At 42.2% G+C, this 15,693-nt stretch overlaps 1 protein-coding gene across 1 annotated transcript in view; it reads left to right on the top strand.

Annotated features, from left to right (window-relative positions):
• The first annotated feature begins 654 nt into the window (after window positions 1-654).
• LOC128360154 (lissencephaly-1 homolog) overlaps window positions 655-15,693 on the top strand; it is a 41,063-nt gene continuing 26,024 nt past the window's right edge. Inside the window, exons 1-2 of the mRNA XM_053320519.1 lie at window positions 655-796; window positions 8,486-8,792. Coding sequence (XP_053176494.1) covers window positions 8,761-8,792 — 32 coding nt within the window. The 5' untranslated portion in view covers window positions 655-796; window positions 8,486-8,760. The remainder of the gene's footprint in view (window positions 797-8,485; window positions 8,793-15,693) is intronic.

Below are 15,693 nucleotides of genomic sequence, written 5' to 3'. Positions count from 1 at the left end.
AAATGATAGAATATAATAACAGATAAATGGCTACATTAAAAAAGATACGTTTTGAGTTGATTGAAGGTTTGGATAAAAACTAAAATAGTGGATGAGGTATTATTTTATTATGGATATACAAAATGAAATTCCTTCATTGAAAAGTATCTGCAAGTTCAATTCATGGATGCTGAGAATATAATAACAGATAAATGAATGCTGAGGAAGAATGAATGAATGAATGAATTTTATTTATATGGCACCATTCATGCACAACATTCAGTGCTTTACAATTTAGCAGCAAAAATAAAAATACCAAAACACAAACTAGAAACTAGAAACTAAGAACACTGTTACTATGTATAAAATAGTATTTACATAGTTTCTGTGGATAAAAGAGAAGACTGTATACAAAATAATAAATAACAGATACATTTTGAGTTGATTTTAATTGTCTTGTCCACTGAGGCTGCAAAGCTCATCAAGACATGTAAGTTTAAGTTAATCGTCAAAAACAACCATGGTGTTTGTGTTTTCCTTTTTTTTTTAATGTGCTGTCAAGGACGTGCGCGCTCCAGTCCCTTCAGTCCCCGTGAACGCGAGCACCGTGCGCGCTCCCAACTGAAGGCGAATGCAGTAGGCGACGCAAAAAAAAAAAAAAAAAAAAAAAAAAAAGACAAGACTGCCACACAGTTTTACCTCCACAGCACAGCACACACAAGATCATAGTTTAGGAGCGGAGATTTCACGCCCTGCTGGGTCCATGTTACCACCAACAGACTGCTGAGGATTCCTCCCCGAAGCTGAAACAACAGAAGTGAGTATAAAATTGTGTGTTTTTTTAATCGTGAAGCCGGTGAAAAGAGAGAGAGAGGAAGGTCGAAGGAATCTGAAAAATGACGATGTGGCTGTGAATTTGTGCACCTCCTTTTTTTTTTTTTTTTTTTTTTTAATATGTCTCAAAATGGCGGATAGGCCGCTTGGACTGGACTGGAGCAACAGCAGGTATCCTGTTGTCAGTGGAGTTAAAAAAATACAAAACAATTAACGTTGAGTTTAGGGTTTTGCCAAAGTTAATTGTCGCTGTGTGAAGTTTTAAAAACGCTTACAACGAGCCTGTGGCTTATATTAAGAGAGAAAGAGAGGAGAGGATAGTGGCTAACTTTCTGAGTTGCTAACTTGAGCTAACATTAACTTTAGCCCAAAATTTAGCTGATGATAGCTACATATAAATACCATTAAACTAGTCAACGGTCATGCATAACATTACATTATAGTTGCATTTGGTGTCCAATCCTCCCTTAATAATTAGCGTTTGGTAATATAATAACAACTGATAATTAGCATAGTGTGGTGCAATCGCAATGTTTAGTGTTGAAACTACTGCAAATATATGTGTGTGTCTCTCAGTCTCAACATGATGGCACGGCTGACATCTGATGTAATGTGTGTGTGTGGATATTTGTGGTTTATTTGGTTTGTATTGTTAAATCGACGCAGGCTCACATCATCTGCAAAAAAAAAAGGGCGTGCTAGGAGGATTTTCGTCATCTGCTTTGCTTTTGTATGATTTGTCATGCAGATTATTATTATTGTTACTGTAGCTATTGAACTACAAACAAGCCTATTTTATTTTTAACATGACATGCTCCTGTGTGTGTGTCCCTCCCCACCATACTCAGCTGAAGCCCCCCTCCTCCCTCTCTCTCTCTCTCTCTCTCTCTCTCTCTCTCTCTCATCAATCATCCCTCCTGCAACTTGCTCTGCTTCATGCGGGTTTGTTGGCTCGGTGTGAGAAAATCAGGGTGGAGCACATCATCGGAAGCGACCAGTTTTGTATGAATTGCGTCTTCCTGATGATTCATGTGTGTGTGTCTGCCTTGTTTGTGTCCCTTTACACGTTTTCTCTCTCTGTGGTTTTTTTTGTGTGGATCCATGATTGAGCAATAGAGGAATTTGTGGATGGAGGAGGGCTCACACACCGAGGGATGAAAGCTTGTTCATCGTTGTTTTGAATCCTCTCTTGTAGATGTAGTTTTTCTTTTTTCTTTTTGGGAAGCAGCAGCAGCTTGATTTCGGATTTATAGCATTGATTAAAAAAACAAAAAACAAGGATCATTGGCTGGTTTTACGATCTCTCAGCCACGCCTGTCAGGACTGTGCTGCAGCTGATCATCTGGATCCATTGGATATTGATTAAGGTGTTTATTTTTGAAAACAGTGATCAACAAGGCGATATCCTTAGTGTTTTGACCTGCCTGCTCTCCTCTCAGGTAAGAGTGTGTATTATTAGACAGCTTTGCCTTTTTTCTATAAATTATTAAATTGAGTATACTCATGTAGCACTGATGCCATTATGCTACTTTAAGTAGTAGATGATTAACATCTGGCCACCTGTGGGCGATCAAAGTGGAGTGACTCCTTGGTTTTTCTTTCAGTTTAGGTGGAGTTAGTTTGCTAAATGGCTCACTCTGTTATTTGAGCATTAGTGTGTCTTTATCAACCTTTTTATCAATATTATTTACCTAGTGACGCTCTGTCCTCACAGTTGTTCCTCAAAGTAAGTCGATTATTCTTGTGTTTTTTTGAATTTGTGTGTTTTTTTAATGTGAATGCTTTTGGTGTTTTTTCTAAACTGTAAAAACTACAGGAAGTATAATGTAATGTATGACAGCATGTCATAAAGGCCAGAGCTGCAGACTGAGCATGACGTTGAAATGGCTCAAAGTTCAAACTACAATGCACAGTGCATGAAGCCGACTGAGACTGTACATTGTTGTTTCTTGGGGGGGGGGGGGACCATGTTAAGAACAGCAGCTCTATTTTCTGACATGCCTCACTTCGCTCCCAGTGACTGTGGTCAGCTGGTTAGACTTGAAAGCTTTCTCAGTCAGTCTCGAGTTTTTATCTGAGGTTGATTTTGAATAAGAACGTTCCCGCAGCCAGGCTCTATTCATGGCCGTCAGCAATAAAAACACAGAGGAACACCATTTGTACCGTCATGCTAGCAAATGGAGATGCTTCAGCTATTAGCGAGTGCTGCTGTACTGTCACTTGTTGCGTGTTCAACAATCGTAGAGTAGTGTGCTCCTCTCTGGTGTAGATGGTGTCAAATTAAAGGCCGACAAGAGCAGGATTTACAGTTTTGCCAAAGGTGCTTCTTATTTATTTTGTGTCAACAGACTATGAAGAGAGTGGGAGGCCGTTTGTGTTTGTGACTGTGGGCAGGCTGAAGGGCAGATGTCCGTATTCCTCTTCGTCCACGAGGTGACGGCGGCACAGAGGTTGACCTTACTTACTCACAGCCTGCCCATCAGCTCGCTGACTGGTCGTTTATGACTTGCTGCCAACAGCGACTGCCTGTCAGCCCACCACTGACTGCTCTGACATTGTGTTTGAATTAACGCTTTATGTAAATTTTGAGGAAACATTCGACAGCGTTGGCATGAGTCTACCTCTTGTAACGAGCTCTGGAGGCTGCTGAATACAATTTTTAACAACCAGTTATAATGGTTGCCAAAGTGTGTGTGTGTGTGTGTGTGTGTGTGTGACAACTGAACGGTTTTATTTGAACACGCTTCAGACTTTCTCCAGTATGTCAACAACAACTGATAGAGTCAGCACACATGTCAAGTCCAAATTTAGAGCTAATTTTAATTTCAACCAGCCAACTTGTTGGCATGAAGCGAAAATGCCTCGGAGAGGTTCAGATATGCCAGAGCTGAACAAGCAGCTGACGGCTGCCAAGTTGAACTTCGCTCGCACTTTACAGCCAATTAAAATACGTATGAATGGAGGAAGATGACGTGTGTCGATGGGGTTGTTTCTGCCTGTGTGTTTGGGTTGGTTATCGTCGTTGCTGCATGTGAGCTTCCTGTGTGTGTGTGTGTGTGGTTTTTTTTTGGGGGGGGGGGGTGTTGACCTCCTAATCAGACCCCTTCATCAGAGGCCTCTTCTGGTAGGATAATGGCCCAGCAATTAAATTAGCAACATGCATTTTCTAGTGAATGAGGTTTTTTCACAGTGTTTGATAATGTGTAGTGTTGCTGCTTTGGTGTGCTAATACACTCTCCCTTTCCTTTTTATTAGCCACTGAAGAAAAAACATTATGTTACTTTGCTTTGTGGTTTAATGAGGGTTGGCTGAGTGGTACCAACCCTCATAACAGACGTTGGCACCTTGCAGGTCGTAACAGCCGCAGATGGAAAGCTGAGCCAGACTTACGCTGGGTTTCATTATCAGTTAGTGATAAGCTACTGAGATCATCTCTGTCGGAGAGCGTTACCAAAGAAGAGAGATTCACAGAAGCTGCAGATGATTTACTATTCAGCCTTTCTGTCCTGTCGCTCTCACAGTTCAGATTTCTTTTCTTTTTTTCTTTATTATCTGTTTAGTTTTTTTAAGAATCTAGACAATTTGTGATTAATATATTTCTAAATGAGAGCTGTGTCCTGAATTATTCATGTTTTCAGAGCAGTGGATGTTACTGTGTCCTCACGGAGAAATGTTGGTGCTAGAAATGTGTCTCAATCATGATGTGAGGGGGCGGCTGTGGCCCGGAGTCGTCCACTCAGTCAGAAGGTCAGCTGTTCGATCCCCTGCTCTTCCTGTCTGCAGGTCGAAGTAGCTTTGGGCAAGACACTGAGACAATTTGTTTGTGTGTGTAAGTTTGTGTGTGTGTGTGTGTGTGTATGTGTGAGCAGCAGGAAAATGGATGGGTGAGTAGTGTTGGGAGTCGCAGCTATAAACCAAAGTTAAGCTGTCTAATAAAATCTCAACTGCAGCAGTCCATGATCATTTCAGCTCATTAAACAATGTTTACTCATCTGCTTGAATGAAGTCGGATAGTAAAAAATCTCGGCTATGCTGTGTTTAGATCACGTGACGACTTGGCAGGTTTTTTCCCGACATATCAAAACAAGCAAATGATGAAACAATCTAAAAATGGAAGCTTCATATCGTGAGTCAGTTTGGCGCTGTGGTCGACCCCAGTGATGATTATGAAGCAGATTTTTTAAAATGATGACTCAAAGTTGAAAATCTTGAGTTTTACACCGTTCTACACTGTCTTTTAATAACAAAACTGTGTCAGTCACTGAGCAGAAGACCTGTGTGTGTGTGTGTGTGTGTGTGTGTGTGTGTGTGTGTGTGTGTGTGTGTGTGTGTGTGTGTGTGTGTGTGTGTGTGTGTGTGTGTGTGTGTGTGTGTGTGTTTTATGTTGAGCTTCAGTTGAGCTTTGTTACCTCGTAAAGACTGATGTTACCTAACAGTGACTCTGCATGTTATAAACAGCAGCCTGAAACACAGTCGCTCTGTACCATTTCTTTTCATGCACATTTTTTTTTAGCAAGTTAGCTTTAGCATGTTGCTCCATGTGTGTTAAACTATGACTATAATGTGATTTCTCAGGCGTTGGGAGACTTTTAGGTGAAGTCAGCGACAGAAAATGAAGGCGCTCCAGATTCCAGCTGCGTGAGATGACGTCGTGAGGTCAGCGGTGAAGCCTGAGCTGTTATGATCATAAATCAGAGGCGATAGTGATGTGGTAACCGTCAGCGTCGTCAACACTGCTATCATTGTACATATTCTAGTTGAGCCGCTCGGACTCAGTTTTTACACCTGTAGCTCGATTTAGACTCCAGTGTTTTTATTTTCCTCCACCAGCGCTGCATACCACTGCGGTGTGTTATTATGTTTGCAGACGTTGAAGTATTCATTACCAACAATGTTGTTTACATACCTCGCTGTCATATGTGGCTGAGGGATGATGTAAATGTTGTTGCGGTGTTGATTTGTTACTTGGCTAGCTGCCTGAGGTGTAGATATATGATCAGCTTCAATGATGTTACATGACAGGAGGTTTTTTTATCTCAAGCTGATGTAGTAACTACTCTGTGGTAGATTTGCTGACACATTAATCAGATGTTTGCTAGCATGGTTTTAAATTATAGTTACATGGTTTAATTTTAGTGTTGAGACTCAAACCCAGCATCTTTTATACGTGTTGGACCAGTTCACACACTTGTCTACATATAAACAGATAATGTGTGCACAGACAGTGATTCAGTGGGCGTGGTTCGGTGTCTGGTTATTGCTCTCTTTAATTTCTATTACTCATTTTGTTTTTAAATGGCATCTTAACAACAAATAACCTGTGAGGACTCATCGGGAAATTAACCATCTCTCAAAGCGGCCGACACAGTTTCTGTAATGGGCCCTTTTTTTTATTGCACGGTTCCTGCTGCGACACAAAGACCAGAGAATCAATGGGAGGAAGAAGAAGCGTCAGCAGGCAGATTTATAGACACATCACGGCTGCGGCCCGTTCCCACTTCCATCACCAAACGGCCATATTTCGTGCAAAGCCAATTAGCCTGATTATATATACATGCAAACATTTTGCTCAATACCGCATCCACAAATGAGATTTGCAGAGAGGGGAGTCTCACAATTTAATGGGAACACACAGCGATGACTGCAGAGGCGCCAACAGCACAGAGGGAAGTATTGATACTGTGTGGTTAGATGCCCTCGTTTCACACTGGATGGCAGTTGTTCAGGTTGATGTAGCAGGCCGCACGCCTTTTAACGGATCTATTGTTTGTGCGGTTAAAGAATGAGCCATTTTTAGCTCGTGTGTGTTTGTGTGTGCCGTGGCCTTATTGTGCCACCACGCCGCTGTGACCCTGAACCGCGGCGGTGTTGTTGGGCAACAGCCAGAAAAACCCCGAGCGTGCCGTAATCCACACACACACACAGCCACGGACATTTGGACCAATGTCAGGCGGTGACATCAGGGTCCGGTAGTCCGCTGTCGGCCGTGTCAGGTTGCTCTCTGTCGGACAGTGTCAAAGTGTCAAGTATGCAAATAGGCAAACACTAGAGTTTATTTTACTTTTAATTCAGTAGGAGGATTAGATCTGCCACCTTCATGTTTTGAATATATGAACCAGGCCTATAAAATGCTGAGCAAATATTTTCCGTAGTGGTAAAGTTTGTCCTGTATTTTCCTTCTCTGCAGCTTCTTGGGGAGTTCCTAGTCCTCCTGCTTTACTCCAGATGCATCACCACAGTGTCTCCCTTACAGCAAATATCAAGCCTAGCATGTTAAGATATTACCAGAATCACCCCTTCTTTAGTATATAGTGCACCTTATTTATGTCAAATTCACAATGCAGTATCCATGGCAATAATACAACTCATACTAATAATCCCACAGTGCATTATGTCTCATTGTATGAAGGACCGTCCAGTAAGTGATGATTCAAAATGCTAATGACTCATAAGTGTTGAACTCTCAGTTGAATTCTCACTACAGAGACAACTACAGTGTATTACCCAGCGATTAATGAATGGAGGCGTGGTTTCAGTCCCCAGTTTTGTCTCCTGTTCTTGTGTCCAGTCAGTTTTGTTGCAGGTAAATTGGCTTTGTTTGTACTTTTGTTTACTGGTCTGGCAGAGATTTAGTTGGCCTGCTCCCAGTAGACTAAGAGGCTTACTGTGGCTCACAGTCGGTATTCTTGTGTGTACCTGCTTTGGGTAAAGACTACAATGCGGTGTAAAAATAGGCGTCATCACGTCATTGTTAGCCGTATTCCATTTTGTTGACATTTGCTGTTATACTCTGACTGTAAATTAATTTTCACACCAGCACTCAAACATTCACAGTGATCTCATCGGGCCAACACCAGGCCAGTCAGCTCTTGAGGAGGTATCATAGTGAGAAGATGGGGTCAGGAAATGTTTTTTAATTTATATATTTTTTTCAGTTCAGGGCACAATTTGAGGTTTACATACAAGTGCACATGTCCATTTTAATTCACATATGTTTAAAAAGCCTAAAAAACACAGATATGACAATGTCAGAAAGAGTTTAAATGAAAGAGCACGGCCGTTATTCGAGCCCACTCGGCTTTGTCCTGTTTTTCTTCTGTGTTGGCAACCTGGGAGTAGAAGGACGTTGCTCGGAGAATGTGGGTCAGCTCTTGTATGTACACGGAGAAAGGAATTTGCAGCAGGAGCAGACCAGAGCTTTCATAGCAGGCGGGTGACATGACGGGCAGATCATGAAGGTAGATAGGAGGAGCGGAGCCCAGAAGCAAATGAAGGAGTGCTTTTATGGAAAGTAGGTGGTTTTAATGAAACGTCGGATGGATGGGGTTTATGCTGTGTCTTCATTTGCAGGACAGTGAGCGCTGTCAAAGCTTCGCTATGGGAGTCAGATTCTCTCTCTCTGATAGAAAATACAGCTGTGTTGTTTCCCGCTTGTGTTACATTTTCCATTGTTGACAGATTCTTCAGCCATTTTATCTGCATATAAACTGCTGCAGGCATCATTGCAGCGCTCCTCTGGCCTATAAACATTTTCGTCCCCACCCACTCCTCATGTTATCTGTCATGCATACCTAATGTTGACTTTACCCTTTCTCTCTCTCTCTCTCTCTCTCTCTCTCTCTCTCTCTCTCTCTCTCTCTCTCTCTCTCTCTCTCTCTCTCTCTCTCTCCAGATGCAGTGTAGACTTGACTTGTGACTGGTCTGCAGGCTCTCCACTTCTCTCGTCCCTGGAGTCAGCCGGTTGGGGGGCAGATTCCTGAGTTCCCCTCTCAGTCTGAGTCTCTTGTCTGGACAAAACTGAGCGCCATTGGAGTACACAGTTCGTCTTCGCCCGTGTTGCTTGGATCAGCACAGCTCATCTCCCGACCGAGGAGAGCGCAGCAGCTGCACAAGATTCACCTTTAACCGACTGATCCCTCCCGGCCCCGCCCACACTGCCCCATCACCATGGTGCTGTCACAACGGCAACGAGATGAACTGTAAGTTGCCAAAACACCTTTCATAGCACGTGGCTTTGAGTTTGAGATGTAAAAACGTTAAGAGATTCATGATGTATGCATTCATACAGGACGGCTGCACCTGGCCAGACGTTCGAAAACATCCTTTGCTGCTGCATCATGTGATTTCTGTCTTCAGTGTTCAGATTCACCATCTTACACTCACACAGAATGTTTGCACAGCTGCTCAGCACAACCACATTGTTTTGCTGTTACTGTGCAGCGCTCCAGGAATGAACCGAGTTCAGGTGCTTTTCTCCAAATGGTCATGACCGTGTTTTTCTAAGAAGGGGAGATTCATTCAGATTTGTGATTCTATGCTAGTCTTCTAGACATTAAAATATTTCTAGAAGGATAATATTTCATTTTTTTAAGGCTAAAATAAAAATGTGGGTTGTAGCAAGTAATGGTATACCAGTGGCAGCAGGTTGATGTTTGGCTAATGCACACAGTTGAATCTTGTAAGTCAGTCATTTCTAATTCATCCTAATTATAGAGCTAATGCCTTAGCTGCTGTCCACACTAACATTTTCATATTGGTATTTGTTGGATAAAAAGAAGGTTAGATGGAGATGAGCAGCAATATTTAAGAAAGGCCAAAAGTGTTTGATGATCAGCACTTTAAATCGGGGAACCCCACGATTAACCTCTCAGTAAGTTAAGGCCATGAGATCTGAACTCTTCCATTCAGCTTGTGTTTGCTAACTTTTTTTTTTTTTTGCTGGCATAGTGCAGCAGCCCGTGTTGTCCTGACTCATCAAATCAAATAGGAGGAGTCAAACGAGGCGAGCTGCTCTCCTGCTGATCTGAATCAGATGTTTCTTAAAGCTGCCCAGTGACATGAGCGCCAATTAGAGTATCAAAGAGCTTGATGGATGATCGTTACGTGGGCCTGGTGGCTCCACCGAGCTGTACTATGTGTATCTGTGCCCAAGCAAAAAGAGACTACTCCCAAAACCACTAATACTTTGTTTTGAAAGCCCAAAAAGCAACATTTGGTTTTTTTAATGATAGTAGACAATCTGTTCACTTCCAGACAAGGATGTGTATTGATTACTAGGATCCGTTTAAATGAGGAAATTTTGTTATTTTTCTCCTTGGTGCCCCTCAGGAAGAATCAATGAGTTCCTGAGCTCCCCTGAGGTCCGCAGCACAAATGTATCGATCCTCAATCTACACGGCCTGCCCTGAAAATGTTCAGTATTCAACATTTGCCTTTTTGTGACCTTAGGAGAGGCTTAGAGTGCCACATTTGCCACAACACAGAGGCGAGAGAATAAACAGAGGTCTCCTGTGTCTTAACTGCCTCTAGTCGCAGCGCACGCTGTCAGTACACAAACCATGTGCCCAAGATGTCTGAAATCTGCCCACGAATCGTCTCTGAAGTGGCAACACAGAGAAAGAAATGTCCGCACATGTGCTCTGCAGCCTTTGCCGAACAAGTGGGATATGTGAGACTGTGATAACGGGCGGGGGGGGGGGGGGGTGAGTGAGGGGTGTAATTTGGCTCTGCTCAGTCTGTGGGCTCGGTAATTAACCCCTGAGGTGTAGGATAAAAAAGTTAAGGCAGCTCGATGTGAGATACAAGGTCATGAGAAGGAGATGGGATGATCTCATCCAGCTTCAGCCTTTAAGAACTTCTCTCCGTTCATCACACACATTTAAATTGCATATTTTAAAAACGCTGTTGAGCTTATTTAGATGTTTGTGTCCGTCTCGCACCGTCACTGAGAAATGCAAACTTTCTCATGACAAGGCTCTCGGCATTCCCAACAGTGTTTCTGTGTTTTTTAGATTAGCACCGTAGGCGGGGTCTGTTGGTATGGGGAGCTCCATTGGAATGCTAATCTTTCATTAGCTATTTGCTATTCACAGGAAGCTACCGGGACCCCCCACGACCCCCCTCCTCTCACCCCTCTTTTCTCCTCTGTTGCACAAGTCTCTGGCCCCACAGCTCAACAGGAAACTGCTGTGCCACCATCGCACCACTTGAGCCGCGTTCAAGCATCTGTAGCATTCCTGCCATTGGAGATGTCACTCGGCTCAGTTGGTGCTCACATTCAGTTTATGGACTATAAGAGATCTCAGAGGTTTCCTTCTTTTCAGACAGCTAGTTTGACGCCCAGCGGCAGCCCATTTTGAGTCGGGGCGATATAGCAGAGGGTGTAATGGGAACAGTGACCGCTTGACTGTCTGCTATTCACGCTAATTTTCCATCCGGCCCCCTTCTTTCTTTGTCAGAGGCTTGTTTACTCATGCAGCAGGCAGCAAACAAATAGATGTTGTTCCCATTGCGTTGAGGCCTCCTGTCTCACATTTTAAAGCTGACACTGTCAAACTTGATCAATAAACTACACAGTCTGTCAGAGCTGCACTAACTTTACTGTGAGTGTCATCAGGAAGAATAAGATTGTTTTATGTTATGTGTAGTAATAGATAAAGCATATAAATGGCAAAATAGACCAGTAAAAGTTGCTTATTTTTCATTTTTCTCTTGTTTCTAATCGATGTTGACCCTCGCTTTGACACCGGCTGAATTCACGTCGTATTAGCCGACTGTGTCTAACAAGAGAAATATTCTTTGTCCCTTTTTAAACTGATGCGATGTTGTCAGCAAAGCAGTCAGATGCTGTGATTGCGCAGCATCTTCACAACAACTCTATTTTTGTGAGCATGGCCAATGAAAAGCGCGTTTGTGTTTCTTTACAGGGTCAGGGGACTCATCCCTGCTGGCGTGGCGTAAAAATAGACACAGAACACAAACTATCTGCTCCCCTGAAAGACCTGGAGGCACCCATGTGCAGATGGGCCTTCGCCTTTTTTTTTTTTTTTCTTTTAACTTTCTCTTTGCTTCACAAAGAAATTCCCCTCAGTCGCCTCTGTATCTTCGGCTTCATGTGATTTTTTTTTTTCCTTTTTTTTTGTGCTTTTTTTCCTCCGTCCTCTGGCTGTGAATGTGATGACATAACAGATTAAATGCCAGGACCTCTGCCAATCACACATAAAGGTGACTCAGACTAGGTTCAGTGAAAGACTGCAGTTTAGAGAAAGCGCTCTCATCTTCATTTGCACTAAACTGTTTATATGAACATTTACTTTTCCGCTAATATTTCTTTTACAAATTAGCGGTATTCCCTTCATCCACCTTGGCCCTCGAGCAAATGTGGTCGCATCATGGCTACTGTCAGCACCTCCCAGTGATCCAGAGTGGGGCTCCACTGCAGATATTTCATTATTAAGTACTTTTGGACTTCTAAATAACTGAATGAATGAGCTGTTTAGCGATTAGCTCGTGCTATTAGCTGTTGCTGCAGGTAACCACTTCAGTCTCAGTGTTTAAGAATACAGTACATTAATAGCAGCGGCTCAAAAGCTTTGTACATGTTGAGCTACTGCTAACTTGCTATCAACAAATAAACACATATGCTAACAGGCTAACATGCTCAGAAAGCTGTCCAGAGTGGTCCTGTTTTTAGTTTTTTAACCGTCCCAATTTCATCCCAAAATAAATGTAAGGTTAGATCCTCCCTGAGTCTGCTCGAACCCTGCATGCTTTCTAATCATTTATTTGAAGAGTTGGTTCTCTGAGATCCTGTTAAGAACATAAACAGACTAAAGTTATCAGTGTTAACTTAAATGCAAACATCCATCTTCTTCTTCTTTGGTTTTAATGGGGGACCAGAAAGCAAAGTTAAAGCTGCATGCCAACACCTCCTGTACCAAGTGTCTGCTATTCACACAGAGATAGAGACTCCAAAAATAGAATAATCAATATGTGGTGGGCCGCCACTGATAAATGCATGTATGAGAAACCCCACAGTTTTAAAACACAGAGCAAGTTGCACCTGATGGGTATTTCTAGTCGGTCATTCCTGGTTGACTAATATCGTCTACAAGAAGGGGAACTGAACTGAACCCACCACGTTAAAAGCTTGTGTAGAAAAACTCATACCATCGCTCACGTTGGTCTTGTTCAGGATGAGAGTAGTCGGGGGGGGGGGGGGGGGGGGTTAGGGTTAGGTGAGTGAAATTATTGCTGTGCCTACAAAAGCACACATTGATATTGATTCTGTATGTTGTTAAATCTGCTGACCTTTGCGTAAACCTCTTTTTGAAGTAATGCTGTTAGTTTTAAGTGTCGGTGAGTTAAAGACGAAGGCTCTTTCCATTATTGCTCTGATGGCTTTGATTCAGCCCTGGTTGGGTCCAGAGATGCAAGCCTGTCATGTGACACACACACACACACACACACACACACACACACACACACACACACACACACACACACACACACACACACACACAGAGTTTGTATTGCATGGTGTTTTTTGGTGCTCATTGTACTGAGCATGGCTGGCTGTATCTGCGGGGGGTCCATCAGCAGCATGGATCAGGTCTTTGCCCGGGGACTGACACACAGATGGATTGGCATGTTAATAGTCTGTGTGTGTTGGATCATCGCTCGTCAATCATTCACCATCCCTGTAATAACAGATTGTTGTTTTAGGCAGAGGACTCGTGTAGAAACATGCAAACATCGACCACTGAAATGATTGTTCGATCAGTCAGTTAAAAGAAAAATAATCTGCAACAATTTTAATAATTGATTAATAATGTCAGCCACGCAAAAACCAACTGTAACCCCTCTGGTTCCAGCTTTTCACCTGTGAGGATTTTCAGCTTTTCTCTGTTTTCCGTCATTATAAACTAAATATCTTTGGGATTGTTGGTCAAGATGTTACCTTTTACCTTGATAGTTTTTACATTAATCTTTAGTTGCAGCTCTGACTACGTGCCTTGTTCACCTTCATCCTCATTCATCGTCAGTTTTTGTTCTTTTCACTATCATCCACTTTTTTTGTTTTACAATGCTTCCACTCATTTAATTTTAGATCAGTTTCATATGTTCTTTATTACAATTTTCCTGTTCATGTTAGTGTATGTTCATAAAAAAGTAGTGCGTTTTATGTTCAGCACCGCTCACAATGACAGGACACAACCAGAGGAGGGATATTATGTAGTTAACAAAAAATCTAAATGACTCCTTTCTATAAAAATGTGTCAGGTGACGTCTCGTCTCAGTCTGCGCTCTGTCTATCTTTGTTATCCTTTTGTTTATCCAAGAATGAATTATACTTGCCTTGTGGTGTTCAAGAAAGTACTCTTAACTCGTTAAAGTTTTCACTTCAGCTTAGGTCAAAAAGTTGCATCATCACTGTGAGTCAGAAAACGTGTGCATGTTATACACCCATTATTTAAAAAAAGGACTTCTCTTTGTGTGTTTTGGTGTGAACCAGACGGCTGGGCATTCAGTCTACTTGTACTATTTGATCTGAAACTCTCCTGTGTGCACATACATGCACATTTTTTTTATATTAGAGGACATTGTAGCTGTTTTATTAAGTCTGGATTTAGCAGAAAGACTCCTGGAACGGACCTTTCCTCGTCTGTGGAGCTCACTTGGAGGGAGTTTCCCCTTTTGAAGTTCTCAAATGATTTAAGGGTTAATCCTCACTCCAGTGCTCTCAACTTTATATATGAAAGCAGACAATCTTTCTGTTTCTCATTGAAATGAACTACATTATCATAATCACTTTTCTAAGAGGCTTTTTGTGACAAATCAAACTTTTCTGGATGATTTTCTACCTTAATATTCTTTTCCCTTAAATGATGAATTTTCTGGTTAATCTGTGCAGTGATTGCCTTCAGGCGATATGCTTCATGTCTCCATTAATCGAAGCCTGTGGCTCATCTTAATCAGTCAAGCAATAGAAATAGTAGATTGGTTACAGTTTGCATGGTGATCCGAGTGTATGTGAACAATTATGTAATCCTGTCATATGATTTTAGAGGAATGTTTCTGGTCTCTAAGAAGTTATCAGCTATTCAGCACTCGGCTGCTAAGACGAAGGAATAAGCTTAACTCAACTTTCTTAGCTCTCTACCTGCTAGCTGCTTCTCTTGACTCACTCTGTGCTCTGACTTTGTCTCTTGTCACTTTCTTTCATCAAACCTTTCAGCAGAAGCGGTGGTTTACTTTCTGTCAAATATCAGTGTGGAGTTTTGGCCATCCTGCCCGTCTTTTGATTGAGTAATAGCTCTGACATCTCGTTGTCCTTCCAGTTGTTAAAAAAGTCTCACCCCACCAGTTCTCCAGGCGAATGCTTGACTCGGGTAAATTGCAGAGCTTTTGTTCGTACCAAAGCTACAAACTAGGTCCCAGGAGTTTCATTAGGCCTTGAAAGGGGGAATTCAGAGGGAGCTTTGTAATTGTGGGTCCTGTTCACGCATGACCTGACACCTGACATGAAAAAAGAAAAAGAATCTGCAACATTTCAGTAAAGCTGTGTGTGTCGTAGGATTTAGCTGTGCTTTAGTCCAGAAGGCCACCCAGTCCAACACTAAAAGTTAGCAATAAATGTCTTTAGCTGAAGATAAGGATTGTCAAATCTTTGAAATCAAGACTTATTTTTGTTAAGTGACCCTGCTACTTGAATATTAATACTTAGCCATGTTACATCACAACTCTGCTCTAGCCTTTCATCGTCCGCTGTGTTGATCATCTACACACTGTCAGCTTTTAATGCACAGCCGGGGCCATCACAAAATCATCAGGAGTTGGTCAAGTTTTTGTCCAACAGGACAACATGAAGCTTGTGCTTAATCTGTCATAAAAATGATCTGTGCCTCTGAAATAATCCACATGACAGTGAATTCTATATGTGCCGAGAGACCTTTCAAAGTGATTTCAGCTTCTTCATATTAAACATTTATCAGCAGTTTTGAAAGATTGAACAGGTCCATACTTCTTCTCGAGCTACTCTTTATTTTTTAAGGTTTGTGGACAGATATGACACAATTCCCTCAAGAGGAATGAGGTACA

The sequence above is a fragment of the Scomber japonicus genome, chromosome 6 (assembly GCF_027409825.1).
Source record: "Scomber japonicus isolate fScoJap1 chromosome 6, fScoJap1.pri, whole genome shotgun sequence".
Classification (NCBI taxonomy): Eukaryota; Metazoa; Chordata; class Actinopteri; order Scombriformes; family Scombridae; genus Scomber; species Scomber japonicus.
Note: the sequence above shows the minus strand (reverse complement) of the source record. Positions and strands in the feature narration are given on the sequence as shown.